A 25,379-nucleotide genomic window follows, 5' to 3' on the forward strand; every position below is an offset into this window, starting at 1 on the left:
CCAATCTCATCATACAAATTTATTGTTAAAATTACAAAATATATGTATATTTGAAGTTTTTAAATATAAAAAATACAAATATTTTCATCTTTTTTGCAGTTTTTTTTTCTATTAAATTTAATCATTTTTTTTATTTTCTAATTTTTTTAGATTGATTTTTTTAACTATTTTATCCTTAATATTTTAATTGGTTAAGTATTTAGCTTTTTTGGTTGAGTTTATTTTTAGAATTTAAAGGTTACGAGTTTAAAAGATGAACTCGAATTGATATAATTTTTTTTTAAGATTTTTTTCCATCTTCTAATATTTTATAATTTTTTTTTTATTTTTGGTTACAGATCAGATCCAGTAGCTAAAGATCACGAGGATGTTGTTATTCAGTATTACGGAGATGAAGCAAGGGATACCCGATACTTTCCTTCCTTAATTGTTGTGTATTCCTTAAGGACTAATTCATGGAGATATTGTGGACATTTGGCGCATGATCATTGCTTGCAGAACAGTACATGTTACACTTGGGTGAATGGAGTTTTTTAATGGGCAGGATCGCATACAAAGTTTGGGAATTTTGAAGCGCTCCTTGCATTTGACCTGGATAATGATGTGTTCCAAGAGATAAAGCACCAGATTATTGCGACCCAGCTTCTGGTAGACTTGTATTATATGATGACTCCATTGCTTTCTTTAATGTTCACGAGATTGAGAAGTTTCTTGATATATGGGCATTGAATGAACGGTGTTGGACCAAAAAAACTCACCATGGGGCCTCTTCCTGGAGTTCAGAATGTGAGTGGAGATCGTTGGAAGAGGAATAAGGTCAGTTTAGCCCGAGTATGGGAAACTAAACTTATGTGAGCTTAGCACTCAAGAAATAAGGGGTCTTGACTTTCAGAGGTTTAGTTCGTGCGAAGGAATTTATGTTTATAAGAAGAGTCTTGTTTCGTTCAAGGATAGAAATGTGAGATCTGCCTCGTTCAATCGAAACGCTCAAAACTAGCAAGTATTTTCGACAGGCGAATCATTTTAGTACCCGCCACTATGCTCTAAGAGAAGAAGCGGGAAGCAGAAAGGAGTCAGAGGTTGAAGGAATTGTTACTTGTTATGAAATAATTCTGATGTTTCGAATTTAGAAATCCCAGTTTGATGTTTTGAGTTTAAATTTCGTTGACAGAAGCATTTTGAACTCTGTTATTTATTCAAATTTCAATAAATCGTTGTTGAGGTAATGTCTTGCTTGTATATTTTTACTGTCTTATCAATCCTCCGCCTCTTAATTTTTCATGTCTCTGATTTCTGTTTATTCCTAAATAGCAAGACTGTGATAAAACATAATCAAAGTCTCATTACATCATCAAAGAAAGAGGCGCAGCCATCGTTCAAAAGTGTTTAACCCTCAAAATGTAACAATAAATATGGAGACCAACAGTGCTAAATAAACATGCATGGCAACAACAGAGCTGCCAAATGAAAATTCCAACCTTTGTTTTTGACTCTTAGAAGCAAACAATCAGCTTGACAGCATTTATTCCAAGCAAATCCTCAAACAGATTTTTTTGTGATCGATCCTGACATCAATAAGATGCCCATGCCAGTCTCCCTGAAGTCATCTCAGCAAGACGCACAGGGACAGCTTCTCCTGGCTCGAACCAGGCAAGCTTTTCAAATAACTTTTTGGCAAGGTCCCCTACGACGTATGAAACTCCTGAAGCCATAATTCCAGTAACAAAGTAGTGCAGCACAGTCTTCAAGTAGGGTTTGGGCGAATTCTGGATGTAAGCCTTTCCGATGGCAAGTATGGTAATGCATAAAAGAGAAGCTACAGCCACTGCTGCTAGCTTGAAATTCTTGTCATCAGTCTCCATGAAGGTGAAACCATACACTGCAGGCGGTACTAAACCAAAAACAAGAAATGATAACAAAGCAATGGTGGCGTGAAGTAAGAAATTCTCTCTCCGTCCCAGAAGTTGTTGATAGCGATCAACTTGCTCATTTGTTTGACTGGAGGCCCCTCTAGGCTGCTCACTTTTCAAGTCCGAAAGCTGTATTTTTACATGTTACGGGAGTATCTTAGTTTAAATTTTAACATCTATCAATAATTTACAAATGGACTGGATCGAAAAGTCACTTACACTGTGAGCAATAATGAAAATTCCACCAATCAAGTTTGCCAGCGACAGAGATATAATGTTCACTGTAACCAGAAAAATAGTTAATGATAGTAAATTGTTAGATGAAGTTTCGAGATATGATTTATATAATTTTCTAACGTATTTTTTTAAGTGAAAGTTCTTTGAATTTAAAACTTGCGTAAGCCCACACTATCTTGTGTTTAATTTTTATCAAATAAAATAGAAATATCATATTAAAGAATCAATTTAACTCTATAGCTTAAGTTGTTAGGTGAGAGCTTAAGATACGTTTTGTATAATTCTCTACCAATAAATTCAGACCACTGAAATAATTCTTCATGGGAAAAGAAGTGATTCTCATCAAATATAAGTATGCAAGCAACTATGTTAAACATCGCCAAAAGAAATGGAACATAACAGTTTGAAGAAACTACTGTGTATTAGACAAGAAAAGATAGAAATTCTGATGTATTTGAACAGTGGAATATCCAAATATATAGAGAAAATTGAGAGAGTAATTAATTTATGATGATAATAATCCATTTATAAATATCAGATAAGAAGGAAACAAGCGAAGGAAAATGCAATAAACAAAATTTGGGGAGGGGTGTTACAAACATAAAACATGACTCTGAAACTTACATGTGGTTGCTTCAGCACCAGCAGCAGATGTCACAACACTTAGACTTGTAATAGATTCAATTAAACCGCCATAGACAATGCTTTTCACTATTTCCAATTTCTTAGCACCTCTTAGTTCAGAATCTGTTGTTCCCTCAGTTGAATCAGCAATGACTGGCCTGCTCAAAGGAGGTTCTGCTTCGGGCCCTGATGCAACAAGTGCTACATTAGATTTTCTCTTTCTTTTTTGTTCTGAAATATTTTACATTCAAGAGATGATCTGTAAATTCAAAGTATTTGTACACTTGCATGAGATTTACTATGAAATTTATTAATGAAAGAATTATATAGCAACAATGAAATCAGAAATTAATAGATATTTTCAAGGTTTAAATTGAAAAAAAAAACAGATATACGGGATAGTGAATACTAGGCATTGACACTACTGCTAGACTGGTTGCGTAAAGCTGCAGTATATATATTTGTGTGTGTGTGTGTGTGTGTGTGTGTGTGATACAGCAAGCAAGTGAATAGCAACTCAAATTGCCAAAAGAGACACTGTTGATAACAAATTTCTTTATTCACGCGGCCATTGATACCATGCACATTCATACCTGCATCATCTACTTTTCTTCCTCCAACAATTATTACTTCAAGTGGTTTAGAGCCTTGCTTTGAGGAGGCTGCATTAATCCTGTCAGCTTCCTGGGGACCAGTAGTTCCATAAATTGGTTCTTGATTTACCGTTGTCGCAACAGGTGATCGAATTCGGTTCATCACTGAGGCGTTCGTATCTTCATCATGTACTGTTTCACTCGATGGAGCTTTGGTTTGATCAAGTGGTGGTGTTCCACCAGATGGAGATTTGTTTGTTGATGAATCGGGTGATGGAACTTGCACAGTGTCTGCAGCATTAGCTCATTAAGTGAAACATATTGAGGCACGTACAAGGTAGAAAAAATGAAAATGCACGTAGAGATCACGGAGACAGCAAGAGCACATGGTCGTGGAAAATAATAAATAAAAATCTGATTGCATAATAATAAGAAATGGAAGCGGTATCGAAGTGTTAAAAGATTGCATCGAGTATATCACCTTTCTCATGATGCAGTGTATCTTCTTCACCTTTCGGTACCAAATTAGGGAAGAACCAATTGCCTGTTGAATGAAACAAAAAGGTAAAATTGGAGCATGTATCATAGCTTGGGAAGAATAGAACTTGGAAACGCCATTACATACGAAAACTATACGAAGAAAAGCGAGTAGACAGGTATAAAATCTTTGATAAGATTGCATGAAATACAAAATTAAGCATTGAAATTAATCCAATCAACACCATCATCATCATCCTCACTAGCCATTGTTCGAAAATATATAATGTCAAACAGTGGCCATATTGTGGCATAGGATATGGCATACGGACCTGCAGGTTATCAACAAGGATAAAGGAAGACACATTAGTCATTACCTATTGGTATGAGAAAACTGAAGCATGATGTGCATCTGAATGTATCAACTGGCTCAGGGCGGTGTGCATCTCTACTGCCCTCTTCATTACCGCGAATTATAACCTTCTTGATGCAAGAATTACAGTTAGGACAGTAGAATTCATGAGCAGCAGGCTTCTCAAAAACCCTTTCAAGATACAGTTCTGCGACTTCTTTGATGTGGCTGATATCTCCATGTCCTGTTGTCCCCTGGTTGGTGGAACTGATCGGTACGATCTGTTCCTCCAGCGACATTTTGGAAGGAGGAAGGCTTGATACTTCCGGGAAGAACCTTTCAGGCTTTGAATATACAATATCAACAATGGCATCTTTCAATCCATGGAACCCATCAATAGATTCAGTGCCTGAAACCATAAAGACGTGCAGTAGACAAAGCATTTCAATTACTAGTGTAATATTTATAAATGTGCTTTAAAATTGGATGAGCAATCATCCATTTGATGAATACATAAACTCATTCTTGTGTTCACCTAAAAAAACTTGAAGCTAAACTGTAACGTACGTGGTGAGACACCATCATAAGCAAAGGAATTTGAGCACCGACTTCGATAATTTTAACAATCTTTAATATAACTAAACTCTTGATTCTTATTCTAATTGCCAATACTGATATAATTGAAAGACCTATTTAATTCTCTGCAGCTTCAAATTGTTAAGAGAGGAAGAATGCATGTGTGTCGCCATTGGGGTGTCGCATGAAGCCATGGTCGATCGGTTTACTCTTCAATGACAACGTTGTCAAAAGGTACGAACATAGGATTCATTCAATTATTGCCTTGGGACCCCGACATTATTTATATATAAACAAACAAAGCCTCTTTAATTGTAGATTATGGGTTTCAACCTTCTCTTTAAATGAAATCTACTAACTTCTTCAACAAAACAAAAAGGAAAGAAAAAAAATGCATCCATATTGGCTCATGCATGCATGTGGGGCAATGTTTTGGTAACGAAAATCCGTCTTCAAGTTTATGATTGTTGGTGTCAATAATCAGTCAGGAAAAAAAAATATAATTAAAAAAATGAAAGGTCAGCTCAACAAAACACTTCTAATCTGTATATAAAAATGTGTTTGCCCAGGGAAAAAGAAATTTATCTCCATCCATGTATATATGGCTCCATATGCTATATGCGTGTGCTGTATCTGTAAATTTGTTGACCAACATGGTCATTGCATTAATTAATTTTAATTAACATATAATAAAATGCCTTGCTATTTTACAATAACAATGAAATGTCAAAATTATAAGATTATCATTATCTCACGATCCAAATTTAACAGGTTAGCCAGAGTTAACTTAACTTATATTTTTAGTTTTTTTTAGAAGGTTATCAGGATCTCATTACATGAGTAATAGATTTGACAAGTTAGCCAGAGTAACTTAACTCATATTTTTCGAAGGCTATCAGGATCTCATAACTTGAGTAATAAATTTGACAAGTTAACCCATTTAATCAGAGTCAATCTAATATATTTTTGTTCCAATGTTTTTTTTTTAAAAAAGATATTGTTTTGATTGTTTTTAGTCAAACTATATTTTAATCGGTCATTTAGATTATTTTTAGATCTGTCAAGTTAATCAGGTCACATCAGATTAATCCTAATATACTTTAATTTTTTTCTATTAAAAAATATTTTAACAACACCCGAATATTTTTTTACTTCAAAAAAAATTGATTTGATCTACAATGTTGTGTGAGCAATGATTTAGTATAATTTATTGGGAAAGTGATCATAAATATTGTTACGATTATCAATTACAATTTAAATAAAATAGAAAGTATGTGTGTTATAAAGTTATGTGTGTGTCAACAAGTGTTATTAAACTCAATTCAGTTCAACCTTGTCAAAGCTTGGATAAGATTTAATTTGACTTTAAAAAAAAATTAAAATAACTTTAATTCAATTTTTTAAAGAAAATCTTAAAAGGATGTAATTTGAATTAATCCATCAACTCGTAATCCAGATCGTGTAGCAGATAAATTTTATAACTATGATGTCAACTTTTTAAACTTTAATTGATTTAGAATTAATCCCTCAATTTTGAATTTAACCTTCCTAAACCATGTTGTACTTGGAATGCAATCCTTCTTTTAGATTTTGTAGTTCTCCATCCGTTAGTTAACAAATTTTGCATCACATTTTAATCGTATTTTGGCTATTAACCGATTTTATTGAATAGAATACTATTTTTATAATAATATAAAATATAAAATTACTAAATTAATAAAGTACTAGAATAGATTAAAAAATAAAAACCCATCAGTTTCGAATTGAAATATAGTTTAAAAAAAGTCAAATCCTAAAGTAGAAGTTGATGAATTGACTCTCGACTTGAAGCTTAGAGGAGATGGCAGCTAGTTTTACCAGCAGAAAGATTACTACATTCGAATTTGTAATTTATTAATCCAATGATCATCAACATTTGAAGAAATGTCAGTAGCAATAATCTTGCTAGACTTTTTCGCATCGACCTAAATTTATAAAACACACACACACGCATAGGAAAAACAAGTCAAAAGAGTTTCTTACGAGTAAGTGAACTAGTCGTCAAACTCGTAAAGGAAAGAAAGCCTTCATCAATATTCTTGAAGAGTAAATTAATGGTGTTTTGAAAATATATTTAATCAAACTCCATGCTTCCACTATTATGCTCTTATATATATATATACATATATATATATATATATATATAAGATCATATAGATTTGTTAAAAATGTAAAACATTATGGTAAATCAAATTACTCAGTGCATTAATCATTTATAATTAAAATATAAAAACTGTGCACTGGATCGCGTCGATGTTGTAGCATCCGGTCAAAATTAATTTCCTTCCTGTGTTGTAGCATTTCAACCCAACTTAAACCTGCTGCTACTAAATCGGTGAAAAGCGAATGAGCAGCTATATAAACAAGCTGGAGTAGAAACACAGAAAGCATGCATATATGTCATGAAGGTATAGTACTATACTGTTCCTGAAGACAGTAGCAAAGCTGTGTAGCATGTTGACAAGCAGCTAGCTAGCTTTAAATATTACGCAGGAACATACCTTTGTTAACGAAAATGGAAGTCTCCAGCTTTCCATTTTGCTCTTGATTGATTAATTCAGCCGATCCATTTGCAGTCATGGAGGAATCGACAGCATCATGGACGTCTGTGTCCCCATTAGTTGATGTTGTCGATATAGTGATGGATGACTGACTGTCTTGGCGAGGACGCCTCCCTCGCAAAGCCACTTCCATCACCTCATCCTCTTGAAATGATTCCTCCATTACTCTTTCCTTATCCAAAAACTTGTCTGACTTCTCCCTCTTTTTTTTTTTTTTTTTCTGTGAAGAGTGGCCTTCTCTCTGCCACTCTCAAAGAAAGACCTATATGTATATATAATACTCGGAAGTGTGTGCCACTACAGATGAATACAATTATAATCAAATCATCAAAATTCAAAAGCCGGTACTGGAACCTAGCTACCTACCTAGCCTGCAGATAATAAATTTTGTTTAGTTGAATTAAAAAAAAAGTCTCCAAGAATTTCGACTCCTACTAATTATGAAAGGCTTGCAGAGATCTTTATAAGATTGTGTGTTGTAGTGCCAGCTAACTTCTTGATTTTCCTTCTTGAAATCAATAAATGCACGTCCTCACGACGAGATTTTTTTACAAAACCTCACGGGAACATGTTAATTTATGCGTTCGTCTGCGCAAATCACATCTGTACTCAGCACTAATTAATACCTAATGATGGTCTTCTCCTCTCTCTCTCTCTTTTTCTTTTTTTTTTAATCGGTTACAACAGTACTATACTGCTGCACACTCTTTATTGATAATAATAATTACACCTTCAGAGTCGTCGTAGTCGTCAATACTATCTTTATCATCATCACCATTATTATTCTTTTAAATAAATAAAAAAAAACCCCTCTCCCTTTGCACATCTCCAACTTACTTGTGACCATGTCATGTGATGCATGCCATATATGCTAGCTAGTTTCAGAACAGGTATGATTTTTCTCTCTTTTTTTACATAGTTTTGTATAAATTTATTCATCATGCATTCAGTTTGGAATACTCAGTTATTCTATCATCCCTATGCTGCTGGGGTGGAAACTCAACATGGAATGGACTAACCAGTTTTTGATATGTTTATATCTTAAAATATATTAATTATAAAGCTCAAATCTTTAAGAAATGCTGAATGAATAGCAAGTTCATCGTGAACTCCGAAGCTTCCTTTTTTTGTGTTCAGTGTTATCAGCGATGTGTGTATTTAGAATTATGGTAGCTTTTGTAATTGGGTTTTTAAAATAAATAACATCATGATAAATTTATTAATTTATCCTTTGAAACAAATACATAACTTGGGGGCAAGTGGTTTTTTGGTTTTTTATCTTTTTGAATAGTATAAATACTTAAATGCCCTTGAAATTTTGTTTTTCTTGGACTTGGACCCAAGAGTGTTTTCGTCATTTAACTGTGGCTTTTCAGTAAATATCAAATTGAATGGGATCTCCAAAATCTTTGGGAGTACCTTTTGATAAACTGAAGAAAGATGATTAAAAAGGTAGTCAAAGCCCCCTCTCCCTTCTAGTGAAAACAGAACATCATAATGAAGATTATGAGTTTTTTTTTTGCAGATACAATCTAAACAGAACATCATAAAGAAGCGAACCTTTTGAACACCATTTTTTGTTTTTATCCCTGGATTTGTAAATCTAATTGCAGAACTGTTGATAACTTTTTTTTTCTGCAGATACAATCTAAAGAAGCGAACCTCTACAAGGAAAGAAAGGCCAAGTTGGTTGAAAGGTTGAAGGCTCTTAATTATGGTGCTGCAGCAGCTAATGAAGATTATGAGTAAATTCAAGATTATGGCCAACTTTTGTCAAGATCAACAAAATGGAGGCACTGGTTTGAGAAAACTATGGGGTGCAATTTAGGAGATATATTTCTCCTGCCATTGGAGATGAACTCTAGTAAAAGGAAAAATGGACAATAAAAATAGGTTCTTTATATCAATTAGAAGCCTTTTAAAAGGGCCTTCAAAAGCCTAAAATATCGCAAAAAAATCTCAAAAAAAACTGAATTAATATTTTCCTTTAATTAACCGAATCAAAATTAATTGGTTTGAATTCATTTTAATTTTTTTATAAGAACAAAATACAATTTAATTATTTATTTTGGATAAAACTAGATCAAACCAAATAAAAAATACTCCTTCCACTGTCTGCTTTGATTTGGTTGTTGGCATAATGCGCAAAACGTACCTCACAAAGAAGGATTAGGGACCGAAAAGTTCTTTTATAGTCTAAAGTAAGCTATCATCGGAATAAATTGCAATATGGATGATGAAAACGGACTTTTGCATAACGTAATAAAAGAGTTAATAATTATAAATCTTGACCGTTGACCCCACTCATTATAGTGGCTTCCCAATCTAGAGCTTGACTTGACTCATGAGGCTTGCTTTTTGAAGTGAGATACGGTCAAGTCTCCTCTAAAAATTTATTATTTTGTTTTTTTTTTAAATAACAATGTTTTAGTTTTTTGAATGAGAAATTTGTCCAAATAACTTTATTTTATATATATAAAAAAAGATTTTTAAACAATATTGTTTTATGATTTACCTACAAAATCTAAAAAACCTAGTACCTAGGCCCGCAGACTTTTGATAACTATGGCTAACAACCCTCCACTGTATTAAAAAATATATATTATCGATTTGAGTTTCATAAATATTAAAATTATTAAAGATTTATGTAATTATTAATTTTAAAATTTTTAAAATTAATTCACATGCATGTAAGCTGATTCGAATACCCATATAAATTTAAAAAAATACATTAATTCTCTTAACACTTATTTTTATGTGCGATGCAACACGTAAATAAACAAACCGTAAACCATCTTGAAGGTACAAAATAATTCTTAGACTAGTTGTAATATAAACAGATTGGATTGGATTTATATGGACAAACTAGTTTCGATTTTGTATAAATATATTCATAAATTTGTATATTTTCAAAACAAAAAAAAATTAAAAAAAATAATCAGAGTAAATAATATACGTCCTCCGAGTACTTCATCCAAACAGACTCCATCTCTCCCAAAAAAAAAAACCTAGACAGGCTCGTTTCGGCTTTAATACACTGATCAAAAGACCCAATTGCAGCCTACCGCCCAATTATTCTTCTCCTTGCTTAAAATTTTACAAATGAGAGTAATTTGATTAATCTTCCCTTTCTCCCCGTTCACTTCTCTCTTTATTCGCGTTATCTGTGTCGTACCCGATATCGCGGCGACTCTAAAATTAATTCTATTATGGAAAGAGAACAGGTTTCTGACATCTTGTTTTTTTAGGGAAAATGTCTTGTTTAAGGAGTCGCCATCTAATATTATGGTCACTAGAAACCCTAACTGGTCAACAGAGATTCTATGGTACGGGACTGGTAAAAGGAAAGATATTATCATCCCTTAAACGTTCTGCCTGAGGCAGACTGCATTGCTGATTTTGTATTAAATTGCTAAACATATGATTTGTTTATAATATTCCTGACTCTGGTGCCAGTGAATATTCGATCCCGAATAATTCCAACTCTGGCGTTGGTAAAAATTCCACCACAAATAATTCCAACTCTGGCATTGGTAAAAATTCATAGCTACCAAAAAATTAGTATATTTTCTTTTCTTTTCCCTTTTTTAATCATGATCCTGATATAAGTGAATAAATTGACAAAAATATATTTTTTCTAAGACATGCAAAATTTTTATTTCTACACTTTCTATTTTTTTTATTTTTTTGTTTTGGGGGGCTGGGCCCAGCTCAGCCCATATGGGCTGGGCTGGACCCAGCCAGCCCGGCCCGGTCACTGGCCCAAGCCAGTGACCGGCTGGGCAAAGACAGATGAAGCACGCGTGGAGTGGCTCCACGCGTGCATGATGCACAGTGCGAAGGTAATTAATTTACCTTCGCACCGTGCAACGTTACATTCAAATTGAATTTCAAAGACTTACCTGTTCTCTGGAGACGGTGTGGATGGTGGCAGCGCGGTGGCCCTCCTCTGCTTCAGCTTTCCCTCCTGCTTTCCTTTGCTTCTGTGCCGGCTGTTCCCTTTTTCCTTTGTTTTTCCCTGCTTTCTCAGTCCTTGCGATGAAGAACTGAAGGCGGTGCTGGCTTCTCCCTTCAAATCTGGGTCTGGGTTTTGTGTTGTGTTTTTGCTCTGTGTTTTTCGTTTTTCGTTTTTCACCGTGCGTTCCTTGTCTTCCACTCGTCCTCTGTTCTTGGCTTGTTCGTCTTCGGATTCTTCTCTTTCTTCAGGGACGAAGACAATGGCAAGACTGATTCTTCTTTGTGTTGCCCCTCCCCTTTCTCTCCTTCTCTCTGTGAATTTGTGCCCTTTTACTCTGTATTTCTGCTCGGTTTCTTTTAGCTCTGGATCTTCGTCCAGTCTTCCCCTGTTTTCCCCCCTTTCAGTCCCCGGTTTTTTTCTTCCTTTTTTCTCTGGTTTTTCGTCCCCTTTTCAGTCCCAACCCCCCTGTTCTGGGTCTCCTTTTCTCTTAGTTTTTCCCCAGTTTTTCTTCCCCTGTTTCTGTTTCGTTTTCTTCCTGTTTTTTTTGTTTTCCCCTCCCCCTGTTGGCTGCGACTCCCTCTCCTTTTATAAGGCCAAAATCGGTGGTAACGGCCGGCCTCCTAAATGCCCTGTAACCGACCCTTTAAGCGCCTTCAATGCTGAAATTTAAGCGTTGGCTGGAAACTGATGAAACGGAGGAAGAAGACAGTGAACAGTTTTGTCCAAGAAACGGCTCCGTTTTCCCATCAACTGCTATTTATGATCTAGTCCTTGAAGTTTTGACATATTTGTAAATGAGCCCCTGGATAAACTTTAATTGGACCTCAGCATTTCAGCGTTTTTTACAACACAGTCCTGGGACTCTAATCTAGCACAATTTTGACCCCAGTTATCCCCAAAATTTGATAATTCTTCAATTAAGTCCCTGAGTTTATTAATTCAATTAATTCCAAACTCAATTAAGTCTCAAAACTTATTAATTCTTTAATTAAACCCTTAATTTGATTAATTCAATTAATTCCAAGCTCAATTAAGTCTCAAAACTTATCAATTCTACAATTAAACCTCTAATTGCATTAATTGAATTAATTCCAAAACCCCAAAACTTCCAATCATGTTGCCTTTAACCCAGAATTTAATTCATTGTTTATTTATTTTATTTTACTTATTTTTTCATCATTATCATTATTTTTTTATCATTTTCAGTAAATAAAATAATAATAATAATAATAATTAAAATAAAATGATCAAAAATTAGGTTATGACAATCAACATAGCTTACTCTTCCATGGATGGATTTGAAAGGGAAAAAAGCCCCATGCCATATAATACTTTGCAAAGTTTTTCCAAATAATTGTGAGAAAAGAAAAGGGACAGATAATTTTCCTTTTAGTTTCAATTTCTCCATTATTTTCATATAATTTGGTATTGAACACTAATTAGTCATTTCTGTGGAAAAATGGACCTGTAATGCCAGCCAAAAGAAGTCTTGTGGCCATTAATATTAGTGGACGAGAGATTTGAACTGAAAACTACCAAGAAAGTATACATTTCTTTACCAACTCAGTCACCCATTATAGCTTAAAAATTAAGCAAGCTGGTGACCTATATAAGTGAAGAGCGAGGGTTTATTTGTGAGTAATTATAATGGACTGAGAGGAGGGGAGAGTGGATGTTATTTTGTCAGCTCGTTCGTATTGCTGATAGGATTTAGAGTAATGGAGGTATCATTATTTTTTAAAATGATTTTTATTTGAAAATATATTAAAATAATATTTTTTTTTATTTTTAAAATTTTATTTTTAATATTAACATATTAAAATGATATGAAAAATACAAAAATAATTTTAAAATACAAAAACAAATTCATTATAATACTAAAATTTGTGTAATCTAAAAGAAGTCTTTGTTGGATCATGTGCAGCCCCCACTCCTGAAGTCTTCGTCAACTAAATTTAGCTGGTCTATTTGAGAGTATGATTATGCTGTTTTTCACTTAGAAATGTATTAAAATAATATTTTTTTATTTTTTAAAAATTATTTTTAACATCAGCATATCAAAATAATTTAAAATATTAAAAAAATATTAATTTAAAATAAAAAAAATAAAATAAAATTTAAATCTTTTTAAAAATATTTTTAAAATGTAAAAATAAAGATGGCATAAATACAAAAATAAAAAATATGGATCCTTTCTTGACGAAGTCTCCGTTGCTTTTTTCCTGGAACTCGCGCTGAGGAGTTCCTTTCAGGCGACAACTTGCGTCTTCGTCTTCGAATCCGCGTCAAACAACCCCGCACAGACTTTTATAGAATTTCCAGCTTCGTCGTTTGGTAACACCCAGTCCAGCTCCAGGAAAGTAGTGGTGAAAGAGAGATGACAACAAATTAAAGGTAAAATTCTCTTAAATTTATAAAATATCTTGGCGCGCCAACGGGCATATATATGGGCTATGGCCTTTAATTTGTGACTGCATCATCATCTTGGCAACCTTATTTTTCGACAACGTAAGTTCATTATCAATCCAAAAAATGTCATCTCCAACGTCAACTGTTGAACCATTAAATGCAGTTGAAGATAGATATGGAGGAGTTCGGGTAGATCTTGTTGAGGAACAAATGGACTGTGACGTCTATGTTCCTCGGCTTAAAGCTTCAATATCACAGTGGAGGCAGCAGGTAAATCAAACTGACGACCTCCTAGAAGACAGTTAGCTAGCAATATTTGGCTATGTCTGGGCGTACTATATATTACATTAATTGTGTAAAAGCTACTAGCAACATGATTAATTCTCGTCTCTTTTTTTTTTTTCATGTTTCTTTAGGGGGTGAAGGGTGTTTGGATCAAGTTGCCTACTCGGCTTGCTCATCTTGTTGAACCTACAGTTAAGGTAATTAAACGCTAACTAGCTAGCACATATCTTCCCAAAAGGCACGTACAGAATCAGTATCTCCAGCTAGAAAAAAAACTGGAATCGGTTCATCATCTCAACATCGGATCACAAGGGAATGACATAAATTGTACTGATAAAATGCACAGGAAGGATTTAGGTACCACCATGCAGAGTCGGATTACTTGATGTTGGTCTATTGGATTCCTGAAACTCCCGATACTCTTCCTGCAAATGCCTCCCACACTGTTGGTATTGGTGCCTTCGTCATGAATAATAACAGAGAGGTACTCTTTCCACTTTCTAGTTTCAACATATATAATAATTCTACCCTTTTTCCTTTGTCCCGCCGCCTCTGAGGGAGGAAACTTCTAGTTTTAGTTTATTTTACCTTTCTCGTAAGGCTGTGTTTGTTTTTTAAAAATTATTTTTTAAAATTTTTTATTTTTATTTGCTATTAGAAAAATTAGTCAATAAAAAATACTTTTCAGTCAAAAGAGAATTTGACTTGGCTTCCAAGAAAGTATTTTCTTTTTACACTTTCCTGAAATTATAAAAAATTTAGAAATGTCATATTATTTGCTGATTATATCAAATTTGGTTCTCAAATTTTTTATTGCTATATATATTTTGTTTTGAATATTTTTTTTCAATTTCATCCCTTAGAATTTAATTTTTATATTAATTTTGGTTCTTATTTTTATAATTGTTATTTGCTTTTTCCTTATCATTTTTTAATTGAAATTTTTTATCTATCAAATTTGATCATCATTCTTTTGATTATTACTTATTTTATTTGAAATAATTTATGAAATGTTAATTATTATTATTTTAATTTTTTCATCTTTCAATTTTTTTATTTTTTAGATTTGATATCTATTATTTTGATTAATATTTATTTTATTTGAGATAATTTATGAATTTTTTTTTCAATTTCATTCTCATTCAACTTTTTAATTTGTAAGATTTGTTCTTCATTATTTTAATAAACTTGAAAAAAATAAAACATTAATAAGTTATTTTCCAGCTCATTTTCCATGACATAACCAAACATTAAAAAGTGTTTTCCAACTTATTTTTCATTACACTATCAAATATTAGAAAATAATTTATTTTTCTAAAATTTATTTTCAAAAAAAATACTTTTCAACAAATAAACAGGATATAAATATAAACTTAATTTCTCGTGTCCTGGCTATAACAATAGTTAAGGTATCTAAACTATATTTATTAATAATGATAACAAGCTTGCTAATGTATATCTATCCTCTAGTTGCCAAGTTGCAAACAAAGTGCTTTGCTTTCCCTTTCCCATCTATATAAGAGTCTTACAGGGGCTGAGCTAGGGACAACAAGACAATCACCATCTATCCCATTTTTCTGTTTCTTGCTACGATCTATTTTTATTTCTTAGTTTAAATGTTGATTTAACTGAATATATAGAATGTTTTAATTGAAATTGAAGAAAAGCTTGTATAATTTAATTAGATTTCTACCCCCCAAAAAAACAAGAGTTTCTGATGGCTAAAAGATAGCAAAACTTAGAGTTCAAGGATGTAGGTGTCCATATCTAGATATGAAGGATGGAGATGTAGTTTTGTGCCTTTCCACTTGCTCGCTCATATATGCTGCAAATTCGAGGTGAAATTTCTAGCTAGGATAGCTCGGTAACATAATTTGATTTCTCAATCTGAGATCAAATGATTCCACTCGGCTACAGGTACTAGTAGTTCAGGAGAAGAGCGGTGCATTCGGAGCTAAAGGTGTATGGAAGTTCCCTACGGGCGTTGCTAATCAAGTGAGTATCATAGGAGAGTCGTCGTGTTACAATTTGTTGTCTGTTTTTTTTCCCACAAATGTTTTATATTCTGGAGCTCCACCATGTTCACAGGGCGAGGATATTTGGACAGCCGCCATTCGAGAAGTGAAGGAAGAGACTGATGTATGTCAAATTCCGTGGTTTTAAATAAAATTATAGTGTTCCTTAACTTCAACAAATGTCTTCTTCTGGTCTAACATCTTTGGCTCTGTTTTGGTTCTCAGATTGACACAGAATTCGTGGAAATTTTAGCATTCAGGTAAGAAGTTTCCTTCACTGGCTTCATCTTTCGTTTATATAGATATCTTTACCTTCGGTTTCATGTGAATAATTTATCACGCGAACATTTCCAGAACTCTTTAAATAACACCTGAGATGCAAACTGCATGAGGTACCATATTAAGATTTTGAGAAAACTCTTTACCTCTCTATTAATTAGCTGCTGAGTATGAGTATCATATCTACATATATATTTTCTTTATAACCTTTCATTTGACGAGAATTCAATGTTATAATGTAGAGAATAACCCACCTATGACATGAATTGATATATACTTCCAAAGGTTTTTATGATTTACGTACGTTAATGAGTATGTTGAAAATATTCTTGGAATTATATTTCATATATGAAGGGATTAACCCTCAAGATCTACAAGCACAAAAGGGCCCAACAAAGTCTGATATTTATTCATGATTTTTTTTTCTTTTGAAATAATATAGAAAATGATCCATTAATTAAAGGGGTTTAAAAATATTGAGCAGCTGAAATACTGAATATGTCAAGTTTTTTTTTCTGCAAACCAAAAAAACAAAAACTACCCTCTTCTTATATTCATCAGAGTCTTTAAACTCGACCAGGTAGTCGACGCGGCTCAAGGCCCGGGTTTCGGGTTTTGAACGGGTCACCAGGTCACCCGGGTCAATTCTGATTTTTTTAAAAATCCAATAAACATCGTTTTAGTAAAAAAAAAACAAAAGTTAACGGGTTGCAACTAGATTTTAATTTTTTTTTTTTTAAATCCGGTCCGGTTTCAATCCCGGATTTACCTTCCGGGTTAGATCGGGTTTTAAAATTATGATATGATTAATTGATAATTGTGAAGCATGCTATATATATCATTAAATATTTGGTATTAAGATGAATATGTTAGATTATTATTTTCGAATTAATTTTTGCTCCATATTCCCTTTTCTTTGAATTGATCTCACTCTCTCTATCCACAGACAAACCCACAAGACATTTTGTGGGAAATCGGACTTATTTTTTGTTTGTATGTTACGACCACTCTGTTTTGACATCAACAAACAAGATTCAGAGATAAAGGCAGCTCAGGTATTTTTTTTACTTATAAATTTAGAGAAATTGCTAGATAATTAAGAGTAGCACTCGATCCCTCTCTTGTATAAAAAGTTACTAATAAATCCTACTTCCATAAAAGAGAGAATAACACAACTTCAAAGAACTGAATAATTTTGCTTTAATTAATTTATCCCAAACAAGGAAAAGAAGATTCAACACGGTAGAAGTATCAGGAATTAATTTAACAATAACATTTTATTGCAATTTTGACATTTAATGGGTCAGGAGGGGATCGATATATGGATGCTAAAATTAAACACTGGACAGTGGCATGATGCTATTAATTATTCCATGAAACCATTGTTATCTACATCATAAAAGTCATAGCAATATCGAGCATATAGATCTCAATAGATTATACCAATTAGAAGGGATGTTCCCTACTGTCCAAACAATTGGAGTTTTCTTGATGAACAGGCGCGGCAGTAGCTGCCGCTGCCGCTGCCATGCGACAGCGACAAAATCGTCGAATGGTCCTTCGGTTCTTGTAATCGATAATTTTTTTCATGCACATACATATATAGTTGCCACTCATGATAATTTCCTTCTTCTTTTTGGCTCAGTGGATGCCGATTGAAGAGTATATGGCCCAACCTTACATACAAAAACATGAGTCATTCAAATATGTTGCTGAAATATGCTCAGGTCAGTCAAAGAGTAGCTGCAGCGGATTTTGCCCGGTGCCTGCACTGTCAACCTCGGGCAAAAAGTCCTACACGTACTTCAACAAACTTCAGCTTCAGAACAAGAAAAACGAGCTAGGGCGTTGAGAGGTTCAGTCATGTTGCGCCGGCGAAGCCTTTCAGGATCGATGCACGCAAAAACTCCATAAGCTTTCTCTTGTTCTTTACGTTTTTATTTTATTATTTCCCTAATTTCTTAAGCATTACATAAACGCCAATATCTCAATGACAATGCACGTACATGTCGGCAGCTACCAAAGTATTGGTTCAGATGTAAGAAGATCATATATGCTCGTTTAGCATGAGGTCTAGCTATTAACTTCTCGACGAGAAGGGAATATGGATTTAATATATGTGATTTGTAAACCTATTTTCTATAATGATAATAATAATAAAGAAAAAGCTCAAAAAAACGTATATGTCAACTTGATTCAATTGTAACAATGGATAATCAAAGTATCATTCTACTACGTACAGAAAACCAAGCCATAACAAACGTAGGCTTGTTTGTATGTTTTTAATTTAATCACAATATTATTGAAAAGATGTACTCTTTAATTGTGTGGAGACAATTGTTATCTAGCATTTTTATCTTCCTCTTTATACATTAGTTGCTCTAAAAAAAATTTATTTTAGTAAGGTAATTTATTTAATAAAAAAACAAAAACAATTTGAATAAATATAGAAAACACTCTATACGATCCGAAATAAAGATTAAAAAAACATTTATTTATCTGATTTTTTATTTAACTTTGCGATAACAATTCAATAAAATTCTCATTGTTAAATGAAATATATTAATACCATGAGTTATATTTTTCACTGTTAAATAAAATATTTTAATGTGAAGAATTATATTTTCATGGCCACAGTGGCCAATCGATGGCACTCTTTCTTTTATCATTTTTTTAGTAGGTTTTTTTTTTCATCTCTGAGAATTGAAAATAAATAAATTATAATTTTAAATTATAATAAAAAAATTAAAATTGGCCTCATATTTTCTATATGTTTTACATGTAATCTTTTTTCTTTTTATTATAATTTAAAATTTTATCTTATAAAACTAAATCATAAAAAAAAAATTAAATAAGAAAAAAGTATGACGATAAAAGTAGAACAGGGAGCAGCTTATAGAAACAGGGAAGCTGTTAGTTTTTAACCCAAATCTTAGTTATAAAATACTCATGTGACATCATATCAGTTAGGTTTGGTTTTAAATAAAAAAACCAATCAAATTAATTTATTTTTTTAATATATTCAAAACCAAACTGAACCTAGGCTTCTCCCTCTCCAGCCTCCACTACCCCCACCAAACCTCCATAACCACACCTTCCACTCCAGTAGTCACCAACGCCCTGATCGACGCTGTCAAGCCCTTATCCGAAAATGAAACGACAATTTATAAGAAGAAAGAACCTTTTTTGCAATAGATAAAATCACTAAAACTAATTCAGCTCGAACCAACGATCGGATTGAGAATTATAACTGTTACCATAAAACTAAATGGTTACATATTTTACGTTAAAATCTGAATTTGACATTTCCTGGATCATATCATTAAGGCGAATAAGCTTTTATTTGTTGAAAGTAGAGAAACAATCAACTGGGTTACAACATGCCACACAAAAAAATAACTATGTACTTGTCTTAGTGAAATAATCATCTAACTCATTAAGTCAATGATATTGTTAAATACTTCATAACAAAAATGGTATAGATTTGTAATTCCTTAAGATTTTTACTTTGAACGTCCAAGAAACTTTGATATTATAGAGGAGCTAATCAATCAAAGTATCAAACATAAAAAGTTTTGATGGTATAATCACAAACCACATAAATAATAACAAAAAGTTCTATGTGACTCTCTAAATATTTCTAGCTTTCTTTTTATATGCGTTGATTAGTTTTTATTTTTTATAGAATAAAATCATCATATATCTCTTTATTTCTCTATCTGTTAAACAAAAAAAAAAAAATTGAGGCAACCAGCTTATAATTCAAACACCAAAAATATTTTTCAATGGATTTAAAGATAGAATATAGACAGTCACAACAGAATACATTAATACGTTGTTTCTTAATTCTTTTCCTTTTACAAAATATGACTTAAGTTATTATATTAATATTTTAATATAAGAATTATTAAAAAAAAAAAGTTAAGGGGACAGTTGCCCTAGTGTAGCTCTGCCCTGGACTTAAAGATAATATAAGACAATAACTAATGATTCCATAAAAAAAAAAAAAACTAAAAATTTTTTATTTAATAATTTGATACATTTCATTTTTCTTAGATTTTAATTATCGACTCTTATTGACTTATAAAGTGCTAGTAAGGTATTAAATTAATGTTAGGGATGATTTAATAACCTTATTTAAGATTATTTAAGATTTTATATGATGTATAAATAAATATATAATTAGAATTTGGAATTAACCTATTTTTTTAGGATTTATATTAGTCTTTAGTCTCTTTCTTAGTCGGGGTTTAGAACTGGGGTTGAATTTACATATTATATTAGTATGTATTGTCATATAACTTTTATAATTATATAAAAAAATAAATATTTTGTAGAAACATTTTTAAGGTAAGACAACATATTTAGTGTTTATCAATAAATTATTTTTAATACATGTGATGGTTTTTAAAATTTAAAGATATTCTTATCGGATCAAATATTTTGACATAAAATTTTTGTTTTTTATATAGTTATGGATAATGATTATTTAAGTTTTTAATGAAAGAAAGAAATTACATGAATTTCATAGGATTGCTGAACAATTTTGTTAATCAAATGATTACCCTGAAAGTTGAAAACATTTTTGAGATTTGCCCATGATTTGACCTTGTGGGCTAAAATCTAGTCTGTATATATCACAGTTTGGACGAGCCAGTGTGAGCCCGTATACCTTATACACGAACAACACCAGATACAATCAATATTTTACTTGCCATGGCTAATCTAGGAAAGAGCATTATATATATATATATATATATATATATATATATATATATATATATATATATATTATGAGTGATTCAATCGGTTTATATATATATCTTGATTAATTTTTTAAAATTTTAAAATTAATAATCATAGTTATTTATGATATTTAAATTAATAATTTTTTAAAAATAAACCTATATCCTAAGTATCTCACCCTCATATTAGAGATAACATATTTTATTGCATTGGTGGTGTTCGATTATTTAGCCAGCTGCTTCGGATAGAAGATTTCTGCATCCAAGTGGCAAGTTGGGCCATTAAAAATCATAAAGAAGCTCAATAAACGACAGATGAAAAGTCAAAGGGTAATAAAACGCAAGCACAGAAAGTCATACCAACAGGCTCTTAAATCCGACCCCCTCAAATATGTGCTATAAAAGAAGACTTCTCATTTATTATCCCTGCATCAAAAGATGGCACCATCTTCCTCTCTGGTATCATTCAAGGTGAGACATAGGGATCCTGAACTGGTTGTGCCGGCAAAGCCAGTCCCATATGAGCAAAAGCAGCTGTCAGATGTAGATGACCAAGAAGCCCTGCGTTATCAAATTTCATTCATCATGTTCTATGACAGTAATAGCAATCCTTGTATGGAAGGAGAAGACCAGGTGAAAATCATTCGAGCTGCCCTAGCAGAAGCACTAGTGTATTACTATCCACTTGCTGGCAGGCTTAAAGAAGGGCCTGGTGGCAAGCTTCTTGTGGATTGCACAGGTGAAGGTGTCTTGTTTCTTGAGGCTGATGCTGACACCACGCTTGAACTACTCGAGGACACTATTCAACCACCGTGCCCATATCTTGATCAGCTTCTTTATAATGTTCCTGGCTCTACAGGAATCGTAGGATGCCCTTTGTTGCTGATCCAGGTTAGTGTATACTTGCCACTGATCTTGAAAAATGCCGACCTTTTCCAGTTTTTTACAGTAAATAGCTTTAGCGAGCTTCCCTGAAATCTGGTATCTAGTAGAATGGTAGTTGGCTTTTAGCATTCCAAGTGGGGTTTGAATTAATCTTGGTCCACAGTCCTGTGGCGGCAACTGTGGCAAAAAGATGAAGAAATCCCCACAGAGTGTTCAATAAATTATTTCTGGCAGCTAATACCGCCATCCTAATTGAATAAGATGCATAAAAGAGAACCACGTAGACTTTCTGCCACCCACAACCATCAGGTTTCGTTGTAGAATATTTTATGAAAAACAAACTCCCTTTTAGATGAATGACTGCATATTCTAATAACCTTTCCCTTCTTCAAATTTGACACGTTTGATACAGCTGTAGCCTGTAGGTGAGGCTTGGCTTTATAGGCTGGGACCTAATCTTAAAAAATACCCAAAAATCCAAATGTCAGATCCCTACGGCTTCCACAAACACTTGTCAACAGCTATAATCTCAATTAGGTGCATTTTTGGCATCTCGTTCAATTCGAATTTTCAAGGTGATTTTTAAATTGTTTTTTAAAGTCATTTTTTCAGTGTTATAAAATTAATTATTGCCAACAAAATATTTGATCGGCTTTTAAGTTTTATTTTATTAATATATAAATTACCGATATATTTACCCATGCAAACTTGTTATTGAAAAGTTTCTCGTTAGAAATTTTAATTTTATCAATAATTCAGTCAATAGAATAATTTATCTATAAAAACATACATTCGCATAAAAAAATATTTAATGACCATATTTTTGTCAGCCGGTCCGTCGATATATATTACCCATAGACTAACCGTACAAAATTAATTGTGTAATTTTCATTTCCCCACCAAAACGAGTAGAATAATGAAATTAATTGCAAATAATAAGAAAATAATACTTAAAACATGTATTTTAAGTTAAACAAATAAAAAAAAAAACCAATGAATCTAAGAAAAAACCTTCAAACCATCAAGATCAAGTCTCAAGTAGTGGAAGGAAAGAGGAGGAGAGAGAACCATTGCCATTTAAATGAAGAGAGAACATTGTCATCCCCATCAACCACTAATTCTAAATTCAATGTTGCATCAAAATGCGAAGTAAACAATAACTCAAATTAACAACAAGTAATCAAACCTAACTAATTATATATTATTTTTTTAATTCAAATTTATTCAATCTAAATTAATATTATCTAACTATTATCAATTCTATAAAAATTCAACTTTCCTCGAGTCTCTTAAAATTTTCAACTTAACAATAAAATTGATAAAATATCATTAACATTCATTAAATAGCCCATCATTTATTTTAGGATAACACATCTAAGTTACAAAATCAAACTCAATTTCTTCAAATTGCAAACAAATTTAATTTTTCACAAAATTCAAACAAACCCTAACATACAAATTATACTTCAATACAACAAAGTTGGTTAGGAAAAGGCTGTAAAACACTTAAATATACAAACAAACTACAAAAAATATCAATAAATTAACCTAAAACATCAATAAGTAGGTTTACTTGATGTAGGGAATATTTAGAAAAGATTAAACTAAGACATTGATGTTAACACTATTGAGTGTTGAGTTGGTTGAATTTATGAGAATGAGGCCTAGATATGTGGCATAATAGGTGAAAGGATTGTTGCTTTTTATAGTGAAAGAAAAGGAGCAATAAAAAGAAAAATAAGAGAGGATGGACTACATTTGGTTATAACACTTTTAATTTACCAACTGAATTTTAAACAAACATTGGTGATGCAATATTTTTATTGGTAATTTTATTAGTAAATAATGATGTGTCATATTATTGATAGGCTTGCCGATGAAATATTTCTTAATTTTTTTAATTATTTTTTTTCTGTCAGCAATTTAACAGACAATTATCAATAAAACATATTCCATCACTAATTACGTTGGTAATGTCTGATATATAGTTGTTTTTCCACTATTGTCATTAGACATTACCGAATGAATATTATCCGTCGGTAATTCCATTGTTATTTGATAATTTTATGATAGTGTTTAAATTGCTTTTTCTTTAGAAAAAAGCATCAAAATAATACTTTTTAAGTATTTTTTTTTGTTTTGATTTGATAATTTTAAAAAAATATATAAAAAAAATTATTTTAATATATTTTAAAAGTATTTAAAAGTGTAGTAGCTTTTACTTTTAATTGCTTTTCAAGTGTGTTTCAAATCATCATGAAATGATGACATTCTGTTTTTTTTTCCCAGCATTTTTTACCTATTCCCAATTCATCTTTGATGATATACAGGTGACGCGATTGATGTGTGGGGGATTTGTCTTTGCAATACGTTGGAGCCACATCATTGCTGATGCAGTCGGTATGTTCAAGTTCTTGAACACAATTGCAGAGATGGTAGCAGGTGCTACTAAACCATCCTTTCTCCCTGTGTGGCAAAGAGAACTATTAAATGCAAGAGACCCTCCACGGGCGACTTATGAACATCACGAATTCGATGAGGTCAATGACACCGATTTTGGCACTATGAATGATGATACAATTATTGTTCACAAGTCTTTCTTTTTCGGCCCCAGAGAGATGAGTTCGATTCGGAAACATCTTCCACCACACCTTCGTGCGAGTTCTTCGTTTCTAGTATTAACTGCTTGTTTATGGAAATGCAGAACGATCGCAATGCAACTTGATCCTAATGAGATCGTTCGCGTATCGTACATGGTCAGTGCCAGTGGCAAGGAAGGCTTAAAACTGCCTGCTGGTTACTATGGGAATGCATTCACCTTCCCGGTCGCCCTTTCAGAGGCTGGATTGCTATGTAAAAATCCACTAGAGTATGGACTAGAGTTAGTGAAGGAGATAAAGAACAGATTGAGTGAAGAGTACACAAGGTCTGCTATAGATCTTTTGGTAATTAAGGGAAAGAAACAGTATAGGACTGTCAGAGATTTTGTAATTGCTGATACAACGCGTGTGCCGTTTGGAGAGATTGATTTAGGCTGGGGAAAGCCAGTATATGGTGGTCCTGCAGGAACCATTAAAGATGTTAGTTTCTTTGCTAAGTTTAAGAATGGTAAAGGAGAGGATGGGATTGTAGTACAAGTTTCATTGCCATGGCAAATCATGGAAAGGTTTCAAAAGGAGTTAGCAAAGATGGCAGGGAACTCTCCGAATGATCAGTGCTGCAGAAATGCCACAGAAGTCGCACGTTCCAAGCTCTAGAGCGATTCAAGCTCTAGATGGTCGGAGTTGCATGCAAAACTGATATTTAAGCAGGAGCTAAAAATAGGATTTACCCGCAATCATGCATTAGATTATTGAAAAATTCTTGAAGAACTATATTTAAGTAGTGGTTAAGCGCATTTGTTTCTTCCGTTGGTGGTCCTTGTTGAATCTCTT

At 32.7% G+C, this 25,379-nt stretch overlaps 3 protein-coding genes across 4 annotated transcripts; 2 read left to right on the forward strand and 1 right to left on the reverse strand.

The window, feature by feature from the left end:
• Positions 1 to 1,322: 1,322 nt before the first annotated feature.
• Positions 1,323 to 7,757, reverse strand: LOC133697344 (membrane protein of ER body 1-like). Its single transcript, XM_062119813.1, has 7 exons — positions 7,310 to 7,757; positions 4,219 to 4,602; positions 3,846 to 3,908; positions 3,365 to 3,655; positions 2,772 to 2,957; positions 2,130 to 2,191; positions 1,323 to 2,039 (listed from the first exon to the last, which is right to left on the reverse strand). The coding sequence occupies exons 1-7, from the start codon at positions 7,530 to 7,532 to the stop codon at positions 1,572 to 1,574; spliced, it is 1,677 nt and encodes a 558-aa protein (XP_061975797.1). The 5' UTR covers positions 7,533 to 7,757; the 3' UTR covers positions 1,323 to 1,571.
• Positions 7,758 to 13,733: 5,976 nt separating this feature from the next.
• Positions 13,734 to 18,505, forward strand: LOC133701902 (nudix hydrolase 2-like). Of its 2 annotated transcripts, none has more exons than XM_062126092.1 (8): positions 13,734 to 14,006; positions 14,153 to 14,218; positions 14,368 to 14,505; positions 15,939 to 16,016; positions 16,110 to 16,160; positions 16,262 to 16,296; positions 17,262 to 17,370; positions 18,043 to 18,505. In XM_062126092.1, the coding sequence occupies exons 1-8, from the start codon at positions 13,860 to 13,862 to the stop codon at positions 18,157 to 18,159; spliced, it is 741 nt and encodes a 246-aa protein (XP_061982076.1). In that variant the 5' UTR covers positions 13,734 to 13,859; the 3' UTR covers positions 18,160 to 18,505. The 2 variants fall into 2 exon arrangements, with proteins under 2 accessions (XP_061982076.1, XP_061982067.1); XM_062126083.1 differs by having other exon boundaries at positions 13,761 to 14,006; positions 17,961 to 18,505.
• Positions 18,506 to 21,332: 2,827 nt separating this feature from the next.
• Positions 21,333 to 25,353, forward strand: LOC133701527 (methanol O-anthraniloyltransferase-like). Its single transcript, XM_062125464.1, has 2 exons — positions 21,333 to 21,951; positions 24,276 to 25,353. The coding sequence occupies exons 1-2, from the start codon at positions 21,499 to 21,501 to the stop codon at positions 25,200 to 25,202; spliced, it is 1,380 nt and encodes a 459-aa protein (XP_061981448.1). The 5' UTR covers positions 21,333 to 21,498; the 3' UTR covers positions 25,203 to 25,353.
• The last annotated feature ends 26 nt before the right edge of the window (positions 25,354 to 25,379 follow it).

Source organism: Populus nigra, chromosome 1 (genome assembly GCF_951802175.1).
Source record: "Populus nigra chromosome 1, ddPopNigr1.1, whole genome shotgun sequence".
NCBI classification, from domain to species: domain Eukaryota; kingdom Viridiplantae; phylum Streptophyta; class Magnoliopsida; order Malpighiales; family Salicaceae; genus Populus; species Populus nigra.

Bases quoted from the DNA above. Each gene is read 5' to 3' on its own strand.
- LOC133697344 (XM_062119813.1), bottom strand. From the start codon at position 7,532: ATGGAGGAATCATTTCAAGAGGATGAGGTGATGGAAGTGGCTTTGCGA. The intron at 3,909-4,218 runs GTAATGACTAAT...TTCATTCAACAG, and splicing joins CAGTTTTCTCATACCAATAG to GCAATTGGTTCTTCCCTAAT. The intron at 2,040-2,129 runs GTAAGTGACTTT...GTAAAAATACAG, and splicing joins TTTTCATTATTGCTCACAGT to CTTTCGGACTTGAAAAGTGA.
- LOC133701902 (XM_062126083.1), top strand. From the start codon at position 13,860: ATGTCATCTCCAACGTCAACTGTTGAACCATTAAATGCAGTTGAAGAT. The intron at 16,161-16,261 runs GTATGTCAAATT...TTTGGTTCTCAG, and splicing joins AAGTGAAGGAAGAGACTGAT to ATTGACACAGAATTCGTGGA. The intron at 17,371-17,960 runs GTATTTTTTTTA...TTTTTGGCTCAG, and splicing joins CAGAGATAAAGGCAGCTCAG to TGGATGCCGATTGAAGAGTA.
- LOC133701527 (XM_062125464.1), top strand. From the start codon at position 21,499: ATGGCACCATCTTCCTCTCTGGTATCATTCAAGGTGAGACATAGGGAT. The intron at 21,952-24,275 runs GTTAGTGTATAC...GATGATATACAG, and splicing joins GCCCTTTGTTGCTGATCCAG to GTGACGCGATTGATGTGTGG.